The sequence below is a fragment of the Carcharhinus amblyrhynchos genome, chromosome 4, assembly GCF_965287045.1.
Source record: "Carcharhinus amblyrhynchos chromosome 4, sCarAmb.v2.hapA, whole genome shotgun sequence".
Classification (NCBI taxonomy): Eukaryota; Metazoa; Chordata; class Chondrichthyes; order Carcharhiniformes; family Carcharhinidae; genus Carcharhinus; species Carcharhinus amblyrhynchos.
The window spans coordinates 76,376,928-76,393,539 of record NC_137327.1 but is presented as its reverse complement, the minus strand read 5'-3'; the positions used below and the strand labels follow the sequence as shown (position 1 = coordinate 76,393,539).

General features: G+C 38.7%; 1 protein-coding gene across 2 annotated transcripts in view; it reads right to left on the bottom strand.

Moving 5' to 3' along the window:
• Window positions 1–5,167: 5,167 nt before the first annotated feature.
• The window catches only part of LOC145342128 (ribosomal protein S6 kinase alpha-6), a 120,929-nt gene continuing 109,484 nt past the window's right edge, over window positions 5,168–16,612 (bottom strand). For both annotated transcript variants that reach the window (XM_080187380.1, XM_080187381.1), the window contains exons 17-21: window positions 15,966–16,127; window positions 13,445–13,521; window positions 10,272–10,389; window positions 8,266–8,406; window positions 5,168–7,249 (exon numbers count right to left, since the gene is read on the bottom strand). In XM_080187380.1, the coding sequence (XP_080043506.1) occupies window positions 7,124–7,249; window positions 8,266–8,406; window positions 10,272–10,389; window positions 13,445–13,521; window positions 15,966–16,127 (624 nt within the window). In that variant the 3' untranslated portion in view covers window positions 5,168–7,123. The remainder of the gene's footprint in view (window positions 7,250–8,265; window positions 8,407–10,271; window positions 10,390–13,444; window positions 13,522–15,965; window positions 16,128–16,612) is intronic.

Genomic DNA, 16,612 nt, shown 5'->3' with positions numbered 1-16,612 from the left:
TATGGTTATCTGAAACTTCTTTCAGACGTCCGGAAGACAGAAAGGAGATAATAAATGAACCTTCCTTGATTGAGACTCAGAAGCTGACCCAAAGAAACTTGCTCAGACTGCCCAAGCAATTTCTAAACGCTATTAGATTAAAATGAGTTGCTAATGAGGAAGTTGAGACCCCCACAGACCTGAAAATGAGGACTGAACTGTGATCCACCAAGATATCTCAGGGAAATATTACGGCTAGCACACAAAGCCCATGGACTAAGCATGTCGGCACATGGCAAACCCAAGCCCACATCAACCAACGTTTCTACTGGCCATAACTCTACAAGGATGTAGCAAGGTATTGCAGAAAGTGCCACACCTGCCAGGTTATGGGGAAACTCCTGCTTGCATTAAAATCTGCATGTCATTCCTATGCCAGCTTTTGGAGCACCATTCAGCAAGGTGTTCGTGGAATGTGCGAGACCCCTGCCTAAAACAAAAATGGGTTACCTGTATATCCTTACCATTACCATCATTGACATTGCTGTCACTTCCCAGAGGCTGTTCCCTCAAGAACCATAACTGCCAAAACAGTGATGGGGGAACTAACCCAATTCTAGATATCGACTGCCTATAGAGATGTGGTCAGGTCAGGGATCAAATTCCATGTCCAAAATATTCCAGGTCATGGATAGATGGACATAACCCATGAAGTCCTCAGCACATCACCCACAGTTACAGGAGGCACTACAACAATATCACCAGATCCTAAAAACACTGTGCAGGGAATGTGGCCAGGAGTACACCTATAAAGGACTAGGGTTTCATGTGTTCACTACCAACCACTCATCCAGTGAGTCTTCTGGTTTTCCCCATTTGAATTAGTTTAGGAACACCAAGTAAGAGATCTCCGAAACTAATCGAGGTGATTTTTAGAGCAGAAGGGCATCTTATTATACCATGTAACAGTGTTAAGTGAGCAATTCATAAGGGCCTGTGATGTGACCCAAAAACTCTTTAAAAATCTTCCAAATAGCTATGAAAAAAAAGTCAGACCAGTGTGCTAGGGTCCGAACTTTTCAGCCAGAAGACTAGGTGCTAGTGTTCCTACCAATTATGGTGGACTTCTAAAAACCTATACAGAGTAGCAAAAAAGCTCAGGGAAGTAAACTACCTGACACACTAGACCACTAGAAAATGCAAAAGCTATGTCATGTCAACATGATGAAACAATATCACAGCCAAGAGGACAAGAAAGTTAACAGTCTGCCCCTTAGCCACCAACCTAAGGGATAAGGTAACAGTGGGGATGATTTGTGGGGAGGCATGGGTGAGGGCCACATTGAATCCCCGACTACCCTGCTAACAATGCAGAAATGCTACCTGATGTAGATTCCTTATTCATCCACATAAATACAAACCAGTGAGCTGACTTGACAAGGCTGTTCACTGCATTTTAAACCTATGTAGAGACAAGCCAGACTGTACCACATTACCTCCTCATGATGTGGGAGACACCCCTCACATAAGGCAGCATCCCTATCATTTAGGTCCAAGAAAGCAAACTCAGGTTTGGGAGGAGATTAATGACACACTAGAGAACTAACCATTAGAGCCTAACAGGAGTAGCTGGAGCTCCTCAGTTGTGCTCACCCAAGCCATATGAATCCATAAGGCTCTTCACTGACTGCAGAAAAGTTAATTCAGTGACAAGACTCAATTCTATCTGCCACCCTCCACCAGGAAGATTGTATAAAAAGAGTAATCTACATTACCTAGATAGATTTACTCAAGGAATACTGGCAGGTTCAACTGCCCACACAAAGGAAATCTTTTCTAATTCCAGACAGCATCGAGTCAAGCCATTTGGACTCAGAAATACTGAGGCCCCTTTGAAAGGCTGATGAACATGGTAATGGCAAGTTTGTAGGATTGTAGCTGCTCTACTGGCAGACATACTGCAGAATAAAGTAAAAGTATATGGGCCAAGAAATTCCAGACAGTCTTGAAAAGCTGAAAGCCATTCTAATAAATGAACCAGCGCTAACAGCTCCACATTGCAACAAAGCAATTAACATAGCCAGTGATAAGCCACTTCAGGGTAGGGACTGCCCTCCACTAGGAGGAGCAAATCAGGAATAGAGACACCAATCAGGTATTTCTCCAAAAAACTAAACATCAGGAACAATGCTTGACAATAGAAAGGGAAACCCTAGGTTTATTACTGGCTCTCAAACATGATGAGATCTATGTCTGAAATGGATACAGAGATCATTATCTTTACCGACCACAACCAGTTAACCTTTTTGAAAAACTTCAAAACTCAGAATGCTTGACTCATCGATCAATAGTTCCGACGCGCCACAGCAAAAAACCGTACTGACCTCCTCAGAAGACAAACAAGGGACACAGTTGACAGAGTACCCTTCGTCATCCAGTACTTCCCCGAAGCGGAGAAGCTACAATATCTTCTCCGGAGCCTTCAACATGTCATTGATGAAGACAAACATCTCGCCAAGGCCATCCCCACACCTCCACTTCTTGCCTTCAAACCGCACAACCTCAAACAGACCATTGCCCGCAGCAAACTACCCAGCCTTCAGGAGAATAGTGACCATGACACAACACAAACCTGCCACAGCAACCTCTGCAAGACGTGCCGGATCATCAACCCGGATACCATCATCTCACGTGAGAACACCATCCACCAGGTACACAGTACATACTCTTGCAATTTGGCCAACATTATCTACCTGCTACACGCAGGAAAGGATGGCCTGAGGCCCGGTACATCGGGGAGATCATGCAGATGCTCCGACAACAGATGAATGAATACCACTCGACAATCACCAGACAAGACTGTTCTCTTCCTGTTGGGGAACACTTCAGTCGTCACGGACATTTGGCCTCTGACCTTCGGGTAAGCATTCTCCAAGGTGGCCTTCACGACACAAGACAGCACAGAGTCGCTGAGCAGAAACGGATAGCCAAGTTCCGCAAACATGAGGATGGCCTCAACCGTGAACTTGGGTTCATGTCACACTATCTGTAACCCCCATGACTTGCCTGGACTTGCAAAATCTCACTGACTGTCCTGGCTGGAGACAATACACATCTCTTCACCTGTGCTTAAAGCTCTCCCCACTCACACTGTCTGTACCTTTTAAGACTTGATTACCTGTAAAGACTTGCATTCCAATAATTATTCATGTAAATTGAGTTTGTCTCTTTATGTGCCCTGTTTGTGATCAGAACTCCCACTCACCTAACGAAGGAACAGCGCTTCAAAAGCTAGTGGTGTTTGCTACCAAATAAACCTGCTGGACTTTAACCTGGTGTTGTGAGACTTCTTACAAAATTTAGAGGTTCAGTAAGAACTGAGGAGATAATCTAGACTAACGTTAAGAGAATGAATGGCAGTGAACATGTTTGTTTTTCTTTTTTTTCTGTTCTTGTAATGAAATTCGATTAAATCTCATTTTATTCTTCATGAGGGGTAGGTATCACAACGAGAAGCAGTGACTGAGTAAGATCTACTTACAACTTCACCAGCTAACCACACACACGGAACTGTTCAACAGAGACCTGTTTAAAAAAAAACTACAAGACACAGGTCAAAAATGGCTGCCACAAGCCACCTGGTGTCAAATACTGTAAGCTGGCAAATTTCTCTACGAATTGCACTGCAGACCTGTTGCATGGAATTTCACACCTGGCAGGGGTATCAAGGCCACTTTAATCAGTGACTCTCATGAAAGGAAAGCATTAAAAATGCAAAGTGATGGACTTTGATCAGCTGTAGCTCTATCAGGACTACGGGAACAGCTAACCAGCCAAATATTCATCATGCATTCAAAACCCCCTGTTATTATTATTAGAAAATAATCCCATCTCCTGTTGATTTCTATCCTGAAATATATCAAACATTACAGAGATCAACAGATCAAAAAATGGAATTACTTGGTCTGCAACAAGGACTGTAAGACATCCTAATCTTATTTCTTCTCGAGAGTATACAGACAGGGGTTTTAGAAACTTCCAAGCAGAATCAGGAGGAAGTGAAAAAAATAATCACAATCATCTGAAAACATTGCTGGAAGAGAGCAGAAACAAACTCTCTCTCTTTCTCTGAAATTAAAAGTGTCTTCAACAAAGTGCAGACCTGAAATAAATGAATTTCAGAATTCTACAGGAAATCAACTAACTTCAGCCGCAATGTTCAACAATATATGCCTCAAAGACAAGCAAATGATTTCAGTCATATGTTTGTTTATTTATTGGACTTGTAACTTTTTTACTTCAGTTGTGTGTGTGTTTCTCGAGTTTAGTAGCTAATAAATTTATGCTTTCTTTGACTCAAGAAAACCGCTTTGGTTGGTTTCTTCTTAATACACTTGAACTGGAAAAAGCATTAATGAGGAAAATAAATTTTAAAATCTTTGTTGCAACCAAATGGGTGGAACAAAACTGAAGTGGATCACTTTTTCAGACTCAGTCATATTAACCATTGAAGATTACCCAAAAATGATTTCAAGACAGTTAAATTCCGATTGTACAGGTTCTGAGAAATATTAATTTGCAACCTTTAGATATCTGAGCTATGAATGGTCTTACAAATGCTACCAGAAAGGCTCAAACTGCATCAGTTTAAGGATAAGTTGTTCTCTGACAAGTTGGAATTCCTACTTACAAAACTCTTATTTCAAACACTTCATCAGCAAAACCTGGGGAAGACCAAAATGCTGGCCAGAATGAAACATTTCTGAGACACTATTTTAGCTATGACTGTTACAATAAAGCTAAAATATATTTACAGAAAAAAAAGACTTGTAATATACTGTCCACAATCAATGGTAATGGCCCAAAAATTTGTCACAAGTAGCAAAGGAATGGCTTGCACCAGTTCACATCAAGAAATTGCCCAGAGAATTTTAGCAGGTTTGTCGCAGAGATTTCTATTCTTCAGGCATTTAGCTGATTTGTGCTCGATAGAAGACATGGGGCACCTGTAAGCAGAGCAAGCAAAAGGATGCCAGTCAGCTTGAAGATCTCTCACAGGTGGCAAAGCAGGAAGTAAAAAAAAGAATTCTAAATCACATTTAAATCATTGCATACAAAGTGTAGATGGAGATACGTGAGATTAAGGGAAAGACATAAAAGACCAAATACAAAAGCTATATTAAAAAATTACTCTAATTTTATTTGATAAATCCAACTTTCATTTTCATCCAAGCGCATTAAACTTCATATTTGTGAAATTCATTTTTCAGAGAAGTTGTTCAGCAGTAATTATGACTTTCTACACTGTTAAAAACTCAAAGTTACTCCTGATTGAAAAAGCTTAAGCTAATCCATTGGTCTTTAGTGCGAGAATAGTGGATAATAAGAATCAAAGTCATTACAGCATAAGAGGTGGCCATTTGGCCCATCAAGCTGACATCAGCTCTCTGAGTACTCCAATCAGTCCCATTCTCCACTCTATCCCTGTACTTAATTTCACTGAAGTGTGCATCCAATTTCCTTCTGAAATTACCAATATTCTCTAGATCCGCCATGTTTATAAGCAGCCAGTTCCAGGTCGCCACAACTTGCTGCCCAACAGGTTCTTCCCCCAATCCCCAAAATAGCCCAAATTCACAGTTTGGGTTCCATCTGTGAAGACTGAAATAGCAACATCCTGTGGAGAAGCAGAGTATCACTGATAGCAACTGGTGGATTTCTGTGTTTAAATGCATACACGTTGCTGTCAGTTTTACCCAATAATATTGATGAGTGCCAACAGCTTTGCTATTACCAGCACAACAAAACCTGAGCCAAATTCTATATAAATATCTCTGCACAATTCACCAGTGTGACACATGAATTTAAGAAAATGGACACATTATGAATAATTGCAATGATGTCCTTCAGAGATATTTCATTCACCTGGCTTTCCAGCAAATTCATAAACGTAATCGGATTACAAGAGACGCTTTTGTGAATTGTATTATTCAGGCAGTCAAAGACTTTCTTTCAGAGGTGTGACAGCAAGGATTGTGATCAACACTAAAACTGTGCAGGACTCTTATAGCTGGAAGAGATTATATAATATAAAAGTGAAAGCATTGTTAAAATGTCTTATCTTTATTGTAGTTTTCCATTTGCTTAGGGCCAAGATTCTAATTTAGTCGAATTACACAAGTTGGTTGATTTTGAAAATGTGACCATGACTAGAATATGGGACAAGCACTATTGCAGATGATATTGTTAGCTATCTGCAACTTCATAAACCACAGAAAACTGAAGAAATCAAAATGTTATTGTGATGAACATGAAGATGAAGTACATCAACATCACAGAATACTGATGTTTTCATTTCTCTCTTCAGAAATTACTTGAAGGAACTGCAGGATCCTCTACCTTAGTGTGATTAATGCGCTTACCCTAAACATCAACATTTTCTAGATTTCACTGTAATATCTCAACCATAAAAGGTGAAACATTTTCAAATGTACCTTTTGGACAGTATTTATCTCATTACAAAAATGCAGAAATGCAAGTGCTGTCCAGCAATTTCAGAAAAAGTGGAAAACCAAATAAAGGACATTTGTTAAGGAGCGATATTAAGGCTGTCGGACAACTTAATACAATCCAGAAGTGATGTGCAATATGACATTTTAATGACAATATATAAATTGACATCAAAATAAAACTTTATCTAAAAGTACTGTATTTCTTGAAAATGAAAGTAAATAAATAATATACAAAGTCTAATTAACCAATGCCTCAGAACAAGATCACATAAAAGCAAAATAGCTCTGAACGTGGCCATCAGTGACCATCTTCCATACTTTGCTGATCCCATTGCCACCTTGATTAGAATTAGTATGCCCTTTTCAAATTGCAATAAGATTCAACTTCCATGATGTAAACCTGTTTTTAGTGAGATGAATAAGCCTCTGTAACCTTTTCTATAACTGATAAAACCTTATCACTCCATCTTCCAGTGAACCTAATCCTTTGTCTTGATTTGGTAGCTTGATCTCCCAATACTCAAAGTAAAAAAATAAGGAAAAGCAAAAACTCTTAAGTTAGTGCAACCACCAGGAACTTGCTGCCATTCAAGTCAATTGAAAAAGTCATATATTGTTGGTTTATACATATTTCATAAGTCTGTTGAGGTAAGTTTTTTCATGACTCTGCGTTGGGCTAAACTTGAAGCTGCAACTGGCTCCAACACTGGACGAAGGGTCTTGTGGTTGAGGGCAGAATATGTAGCAGCCATGGCACCCTAAGAATAAGGAGAGATCTTTATTAGGAAACACAACACTGAAATACCGTGTTCTTTACTTCAGATCATCAAAATTAAACAGTTTCTTTTTCTACACAATTTTGGAAACCAACATTTCTCTGCGAATAAACTGGGACTGAAAAACAGGACTCTTCACTCTGATGCATCAATTCAAGAATCAAAGGCAGTTTAATTGCTTACAAGTAAAAGCAGAAGTACATTATATATTTCTGGCTGATGCTTATTTCCATAATTATAGTGAAAACATGTTACTGCAACATATCGCAGACAAAAGCGGCAAACTTATTTTAGGGAAAGTCATATGTTTTCCCCCCCAAAATAATTCCCAAATATGCTGTCCCTGTGATGGGGTACAGTACCACAAGTCATCTGCCCTATAGTCATTCTATCTCAGCTGCCCATGTGGCTACTTCTACCCACGATCACTTGATGTAACATATCAACACATGGACAAGTGAGTTTACAGTGAACACTTGCTGATGCTCTCAGCCACTTTGGTAATTATTGCACGCTAATTATTGCACGCAATGCCATCGCTGAACTGAAGAATGAAATATTTAATGCATTTTTTGATATTTTTGAACAAGATAGATGTGCAGTTTTTTGTAATTAGCAATAAAATGTCATTAACAAATTTAACAAATTCTTCTTACATTTAATTCAATCCAATCTTTGGGAACTCTATTAGTACTCCATTTTCTAAGAGAGCAAACAACAGCTCAGAGCATTTTTAGAACTCTCGCGTAAAACATACATGGGTTATGCAAGTATCACAGCCGGTTTAAACATCAAGTTTATTTGATAATAAACGCCACAAGCTTTAGGAACACTGTTCCTTCATCAGCTCAGTGAGGAACAGGGCTCCAAAACCTTGTGGCGTTTACTATCGAATAAACCTGTTGGACTTTAACCTGGTGTTGTGAGACTTCTTACTGTGTTTACCCCAATCCAACACCGGCATCTCCACATTAGTTTATACATGTGATAACACTTACTTTTACCAGATGAGGTGCATCCTGTCGGTTTAGTTGGAAATGTGGTAGCTGATCCCGACAAGCAATCCAGGGATGCTTGAGCACCTGCTCAGCTGTGAATCTTTGATGGGGATCGACATGAAGCATATTGGACAACAAATCCTGGATTTCAGAATTGAAGGAAAGCATTTAAAATCACTCTTCAAAGCTAAGTGCACAACTGGATATGCTGATATTGATGAAAACTATTTAAAGAATAATTGAAAATTAATTCTGGGTATGGCTACTGTGATGAGTTAAAGATATGCTTTTTAATTGAGCAGCATTAGTTTAATTCTGGTTCAAGCTGAGTACATAAGAATCTTTCTCTGACAAAACTAGGAGAGTAATATAGGAGACACAAGCACAATGTGTGGCTCGCACTCACTACTGAACTATTCTTCATATTCATTATATCCAAACCAACATTAGAAGTATCTTCCAGTAATGTGGCTCTACAGAATTATAGGATTAAGTTGTGTTAAAAATCCTCATGTCACCCCTAGCTCTTTTACCAGTCACCTTAAATTTGCATCCTCTGGTTAGTGACTCTTTGATCACTGGAGACTGCTTCTCCTTATTTAGAGTCTCAAAAAAGTGCATAATTTTAAGCAGTTGTATCAAATCTACTCTCCACCCCAAGGATAACCACCCCAACTTCTCCATATGCCTGCAGCTTCTCATCACGTGTACCATTCCAGTAAATCTCTTCTGCACCATCTCTCAGATCTTCTCACCTTTCCTAGTGATGCCTTTAACGGAACACAATACTCCAGCTGTGGCTTAACCAATGTTGCGTAAAAGCTGAGCACAACTTCCTTGTTTTTGTATTCTGCATTCCTATTTTAAAGCAAAGAATCTTGTGTAATTCTTCACTGGCCTTCAAAACTTGTCCTGCCAACTTCAAAGATTTGTGTGTGTACTCATATAAGATGATTAGAGGTTTAGATAGGGTGGACAGTGATAGCCTTTTTCCTCGGATGAAGAAAGCTAGCACGAGGGGGCATAGCTTTAAATTAAGGGGTGGTAGTTATAGGACGGATGTCAGAGGTAGGTTCTTTACCCAGAGGGTGGTGAGGGATTGGAATGCCCTGCCTGCTGCAGTTGTAAATGCGCCTAGTTTGGGGGTGTTTAAGAGATCCGTGGATAGGTTTATGGATGGAAAGGGATTGGTTTAGATTGGAGGGTCATTGCTTTTTAATTGGTCGGCGCAACATCGTGGGCCGAAGGGCCTGTTCTGCACTGTAATGTTCTATGTTCCCCCAGTTCTCTGTGCTTTTGCACCCTTTTTGAAATTGTACCATTTAATCTATCTCACCTCATTCTTGCTACCAAAATGTATCTCTCGCTGTTTGCTACTGAATTTTAGCTGCCAGCCTACTCATAAAGAGCTCATGTGAATAGTGTTGTGATGTGAACAAAGTCCTGATATAATAGATCTTCACTTGGGAAGTTAACATGAAAATTTGAGGGGGTAAACAGGGAGATGTTTATCCACTGTCTGACAACTCCAGATTAAAAAGTCCTTTAGCCTGATTACACTGGCCCACTCAACACTGCTTTAACCTGGGTCTCACTGACTTATATCAGCACCAAAAAACTGCCAATTGTTCCACAGTAATCAAACAATATCATTCAGAGCCAAGGCACAAGGCAGCACTTCAACTCCTGAAGCGCAATTTTGCTGTTGGACTGAACTATACAAGCCTCAAGACTATAAAATTGTGCTACTGAGTGCAAAAATGAAAATTATTTCTGCTTTAACACTATTAATGCTCACCTTGCCTAGACTTGGATATCAATACAATTCACTTAAGTAACAGCACAATCAAAAGTCACTGAAGGAGAAATGCAGCTTTTGGCAACATGAATTGTTCAGTGGCCAATTAACCCATTAATTTTCTCTCACCTTTATTTTTAAAATGTTATATTGTACTTGCAAGCAAATTTTAAATGCTACCATAATTGTACTGGCACAGTATACTTACCTTAGCTGCATCTGAGACAGTATCCCAGTTGCCTCCACTCAGTGAGAATTTGCCACTTCCTATTCGTAATAAAATTTCTTCTGCAGTATCATTTGGTCCATTGGCGAAAGGAGTATAGCTAGAGTATGTGAAAAGATGAATCTATGATTTAACAAAAACTCATGTTCATACTTTCTAATTTTCTTGTGGCAGCAACAAATATGGTCCTTTGATGTCGATTGCCCTCCTTTCATCAGTGGCCATGTTTCACATGCAAGCCTACTGCAACCTATGTGAGTCAACACAGCCAATCCTGACCCTGTTCTCATCTCACTTGACATCCACAACATGTATTCGGTCAGCAGTCGGAAGCTTGGCCAATTATTTTATCCCCAATTTAGGGCCAATGATAGCACTCTGAAGGCAACTGCAATTTACAAAGTGGGAGCCAAACTGTGAATAGTGTCATGGTGTCATTTGTACACCATGCCCCAGTCATTAAAAGAAGCAAAGTCATTTACTTTTCTACAAACAGCTGGCCAACATAGGCTAAAAGTGTTTATGGCTATGTGGACTTATGGCACAATCTTCCGGATCCCCACGCCGGCAATCATTTGGCCCTGCTGAAGGTGCAAAGGCACACCCCGCCACCAGCCAATGGCACACCACCAAGAACACCGCAGGCAGGCCAGAGAATCCCAGCGAACCCATTTTTAACAATATATAGTCAGCTGTAAAGTAACTTTTAAAAACAGCAAATTACTGCAGATGCTGGAATCTGAAACCAAAAGAGAAAATGCTGGAAAAACCTCAGCAGGTCTGGCAGCATCCACGAAGAGAGAAAAGAGCTGATACTTCGAATCCAGATGTCACTTTGTCAACGATTTTCCAACACTTTTTCTTCTGGTTGCAAAGTAACTTTTACTCTGCTGCCTTCTAAAATCCCTCGCTGTGATCAGCCCAATGACTGCATGATATGAAGACTTGATAGCACTTTTTATCAGCTCACTAGCTTTGCAGTGCTAAAATGTCCAATCCATTAAGCTCAGTTTGACAACTCAAAGTTTGAAATAATCACTGCTTTTTGCAAATGAAACTTCCTCACCAGTTATGTTCAATGATAGAGCAATTAGTACTGAATGAGTGCAAGTGTCCATAACTCAGTTTAAAGAGATGTAAAACCAGAAATTGACAGCCTTTCTTATGCACTACGTACTAAGTTCAATTTAATTCACCAAACAACACTGACATAACAGATACAATTAGGCTAGAATTAATGCTATCCACAATGAACACAATGCATTTATACACCATTCTTTTACTATTTTAGCGTAGACATTAACCCATTTAAAATAACAAATCCTTTTAATAATTTTAAATATTGCTCTTAAATAGTAAAAGAGAGGAACTTCATGCAACCATGTAAATTATTCATTCTGTAATGTTGGCAATAGTTATTCTAACCTATTTATATCCACATGTTTCTACAAGATCACCTGCTAAGCCAAACATAAAAAGGTTCACACACTAGCCAGGTTGAACTTGTATTCAAAGAGGAATGAAAGGATAATTTACTGCAGTAACAGGTTCCTCTTATTAAAGCAATGATTAAAAATTAACCCCAGAATGCAAAAGCAGTGGAAAACATTCAAACTTTTCAGAAAAGTAACAGTACAATAGCTGTTTATCTGACACTAGCAATTTTACAGCAAGCAAAAAAAAATTCAGTGAGCAGTGTCTGGGGTCAAACTGGGACCGTATTGTAATATATTCAAATGTCCTTAGAGATCCAAACTCCTGAAATGTTTTCATTTGTATTTTATAGCTTGGATGTTGACCACATTGGCCAGATTAGAAAAGCTCACTAAACTTGACATTCAGGTTAAAAATATTCAGTCCCTCCATGAAAGGAAAACATCCTCAGTTTACTTCTCAATTTTCTTTCAAAACTTACAATTTGGGGAAAATGTTTATAAATCAAATTTCAACATAAACTGCAATACTGTCATACACTACAAGTGTCATTCATGTTCAATTTTGTTGTTATACAAGTTTGTTAGGAGTTTTGCAGTTTAACAAAGATTCAGAACCATTGCAGTCTTGGGAATGTGAACTTCAAATTACACACAGTTCACTGAAGAAATGTTTTGGATAAAGTGCAAAGAGAGGATGCAGCTAACAAATAAAATGCTTGTGGAGACAGGAGAGAAGCATGAATTCCATTCAGCAGTGGGGGAATCCAGCACTGGCTGCAACACAAGGAACATCGCTAATTATCATCTCTCTTGGTTACATTTGATTCTGCACTGCAGGAGAAAGCACAACAAGCCATTCCAATCTGGAGCTTCCTGTGCAGCCAAAGGAGGTTCAATGACTTCCGCAGGGGGGAGGTGGGGGGAGAACTCAACATTTAAAAAATTCTATGCCAGAAATAAATCTGAGACATATAATCATTCTGTGCAAAGGGCAAAACTATATTTCCTGCAGTCCATTTAAACATACTAACTTAAGCACTAACTTTGTCTTCAGCCTTTGAACTTTAATTTTCACTTCCACATCATGATAGGTCAATGGTCCAACACTGTCATTCATTAGCAATCTAGGTACCAGAAAAACAGTAGCACTGCGTGCGTATCTACAATAGATAGTCTGTCCAGTTCAAAAAGGCAGCTCACCACTACCTCCTCAAGAGCAATTAGAGATGGCCAACAAATACTAGCCTTGCCAATGACGTTCAAATCCCATGAAATATTTTTAAAATATCAGGTTTGATGTCTCACATTTGTTTAATCACATAATCTGAAAAGAATAGTATGATTAACTCAATAAAATAACCAAGATTAAAGGCAGTCAAGAGGAGAATGGTAAACAAAGAGATTTAAGCACCAAACTAAGTAACAGTTCCAAACATAAAGACAGCTCAATGCAAAGCTATTATGAAGCACATCTGGTTTGCTAAAACTGAAATGGTGCTGGAACACCAGAAATCTCTCAATTTAAAATGCTTTCATTAGACACAAGTTAATACAGAAGCCTGATTTGCATGTCAATTCTGCATGTTCGAGGAGATCTTATTTAATTTGTTGGAGAAGTACTGGTCTGAGAATGATACTGAAGTTTGACATAATAACCCAAAATGTAAAGACCAGGTGATGTAATACAAATGGAAGCTTGGTGAGTTTAGCTCTACCTACCCAGCCAACATGGTGTATAGAAGCACTCCAAGGCTCCAGATGTCACATGCAGCATCGTAACCCTGTCGCATAAGAACCTGAAAAACAACAAAAAGGTGTACTTTCAACAAATTACAGTCAAAAGAAAAACTAGCCTAATTATTAAAGGCTTGATTTGTTATATGCTTCTTTGTTCCAAAAAGCCTTGATCATATGTTACCACTTTTTTCAAAACAGTGGAGAAGTTTTCAACACTGTTTCTTCTAATTTCACATTACATTTCCTTTTATCTCAAATGAATATCACTTATGCCATTTAACCATCTCCTGTTATCCACCGAACACTTTACAGAACATTCTATTCCTTCCTTTGCATATAGTCATTGTGCTTCTTTTTGCCTTTTTTCCAATTCCAGTCTTTTTAAAATGCTTTTAATTCATAATATCTTTCAGTTCTGAGGAAGAATTTACAGTCGAAGTGTCACTTCTTCTCCCTGCACAGATGGAGTCCAAATGGAGCGCACCAATATTTTTGCTTTGAGTTTTCATGCCTTATGGACCATGTTAAAGTTTAAACCAATAATTTTTGAGCAGATAATCTTGGCCAGACTTCGTTTCAGTGCTGCACTGTGTTTCTGATGAAACATTAAGCCTAAAGCTCTGCCTGTTACTATCCAGTTAGGCGTATAAAACAAATCCTATGACAATATTCAAAGAAGAGCAGGACAGTTCATCTGATGTCCTAGACAACATACTTTACTCAATCAACACCAACAAAACAGATCAACTGATCTGTCGTAGCATTGTTGTGCCTGAAACCTTGTTAGGGGCAGGAGCTGCTCTGTTCCGACAGTGGTGGCATTTTATTATAACGCACCCTGGGACATCCTGAAGATATGATATAACATAAAAACATTTTTCTTTTCATTAACCTTCACATTTTACAAAGTGCTTGTGCAATCAGACTTTGGTTCTTTGATTAGAAATTTTTCACAAAGTGGGGCAATATGTTAAGAATGGCCTTTTCCAAACACTTAAATTCACAAAATTAAAAAGGGGCAAATGAAAGAGAAAGAAACAGAATACAGAAGAAAGTTTTCTGGCCTTTCAATCACATGAAATCACATGGGGCCTTTCACTGTCACAGGACACACAGGCGTTCTTTACAGACAAGGAAACACAATGTAGAAAAGTCAGCAGGCAGTTTGCACAATGTCCTACAAATAACAATGTGATAATAGCAATGGGCCAAATCTAACCGAAGGGATGCATTTCATTATGTACCCAATTGGTTCAACCTTTTCCAGCAATCTTCAGCTCAAATATAATCTTCACCATATCTTGCTGGAAGTGCAAACTGACAACACAGCATCTGAGACTTTAATGAACAACAGATTCAACAGGGTAACTCCTTAACTCAAGAAATTTAAGGGTTGAGAAGGAAACGAAAGGCATGACAGAGAAGGTGAATGAATTAGTCAAATCAGGTACAGGAAAATTAAGACAGCTGGAAAGAGAAAAAAAAAATCAAAATTTATAATAAAAATCTCTTAACAATTCACTACCTGAAGGAATTGTTACATTGCTCATTTTCTTAGCTGGGAGATTCATGAGCAGTGCATTAACTATTATGTTGTTAAAAGGGTATTTAATCTGCTAATTATGAGCCCTAAATTACTGCAGTGAGTTTAAAATTGGAAATTAACGGGCAAATCCAGCAAAAAAAAATAACTGGAAGGATAAGGGTGAAATATGCTGGTGAGGCACAATGGTAAAACAATAAAAATCAACTAACTTCTGGAAATACATACCTCAACCTCTGAAAATGCCAGCCAGTTTGGACATGTGTGTTACAGCTGCACCATTATTTTTTCAGAAAATTTGGTTCAATGTGTTTCAATCACTTGGGCTGGGGATAAATATTAATCAGAACGTGGGAGAATTTCCCTAGTCATCTTCAACATAGTGACAATGGGATTTTTTAACATCCAGTTGAGATACTCAGGATAATATCTCAACTGGGAAACAGCACTTCCAATAGTGCAGTACTGCCCTCAATACTAGTCTGTATCTTAGATTATGTGCTGAACAAGTTGCTGCAGTGAGACTTGAACCTGAGAATTTCTAACTGAGAGGCTAGAATCTTACCACTTAGTAAGTTTAGATGGGCTACATTGCCAAGGCTCAGGCAGCACATGGTCCACAGGCAGCAGTTTGTAACCCATGTAATGTAATCTCAATTACATTTTGCTGTAAGTTAGTTCCCATTTAGGACAGTCCAAGTAAACTGCAGTTGAGGGGAAATCAGTAGACAAGTCAGCACCTGAGCTATTTGATTATTTTAAAACTTGCTAGATTCTTTTGGTGCTACTAAGTCATGTAGCAGTCCCACTCTTTAGAACAGAGAGTTAAAGGTTATGACAACCAATCAATGGTTTCATAAACTTACCCCAGATTCCAGGTAAGAGAACTGATTGATCTTAACAATTTATCAGTAAAGTATTAGTTTCTTTAAATGCAACAGGTGAGGATTGTTGGCATACCTCAGGAGCCACAAAGTTGGCTGTGTAACACGGGGTCATGAGCAGGCCATTCTCACCACGCAGCTGTTTAGCAAAGCCAAAGTCACATATCCGGATAGATTCAGGATCACCAGATTCATCCATATACAAAATATTGCTTGGCTTTAAATCCCTGTGCACAACCTTTAAGTACAAAAAACCACAAATTATTCACACAGCTCACCTGGAACACTAAAACATCATTTACATTACAAGAACATTATCAAAAGTTGCAGCAAGTTTTATAGAGAGAGGATTCCTCTTGATGAATTTCTGCAGTCTAAACAGAACATACTTTGCATTTGTTACAGGTTAACATTTTCAAAGTCTATGCATGATTGTGGCTCAGTAAAAGGGAACATTGGCAGTAGGTTTTGTTACTAAAACCCCTTCTGCAGAGAAAAAGGGCACAAATTCATTTACTAAAAATGAATGTTGGAATAAATTAAATAATTCACATTTGTGAAATGTTGCAACTTGAATGAATATACACACAAACTAGCAGACTCCTCAGAACACAGTAGTAACACAAGGTCCAAATCCAGCTAACTTAATTTGAAATAAGTAAATTTATAATGCTCTAGCTTTAGACTGTTGGGCACTAAGGGAATCTAGGAATATAGAGGTAC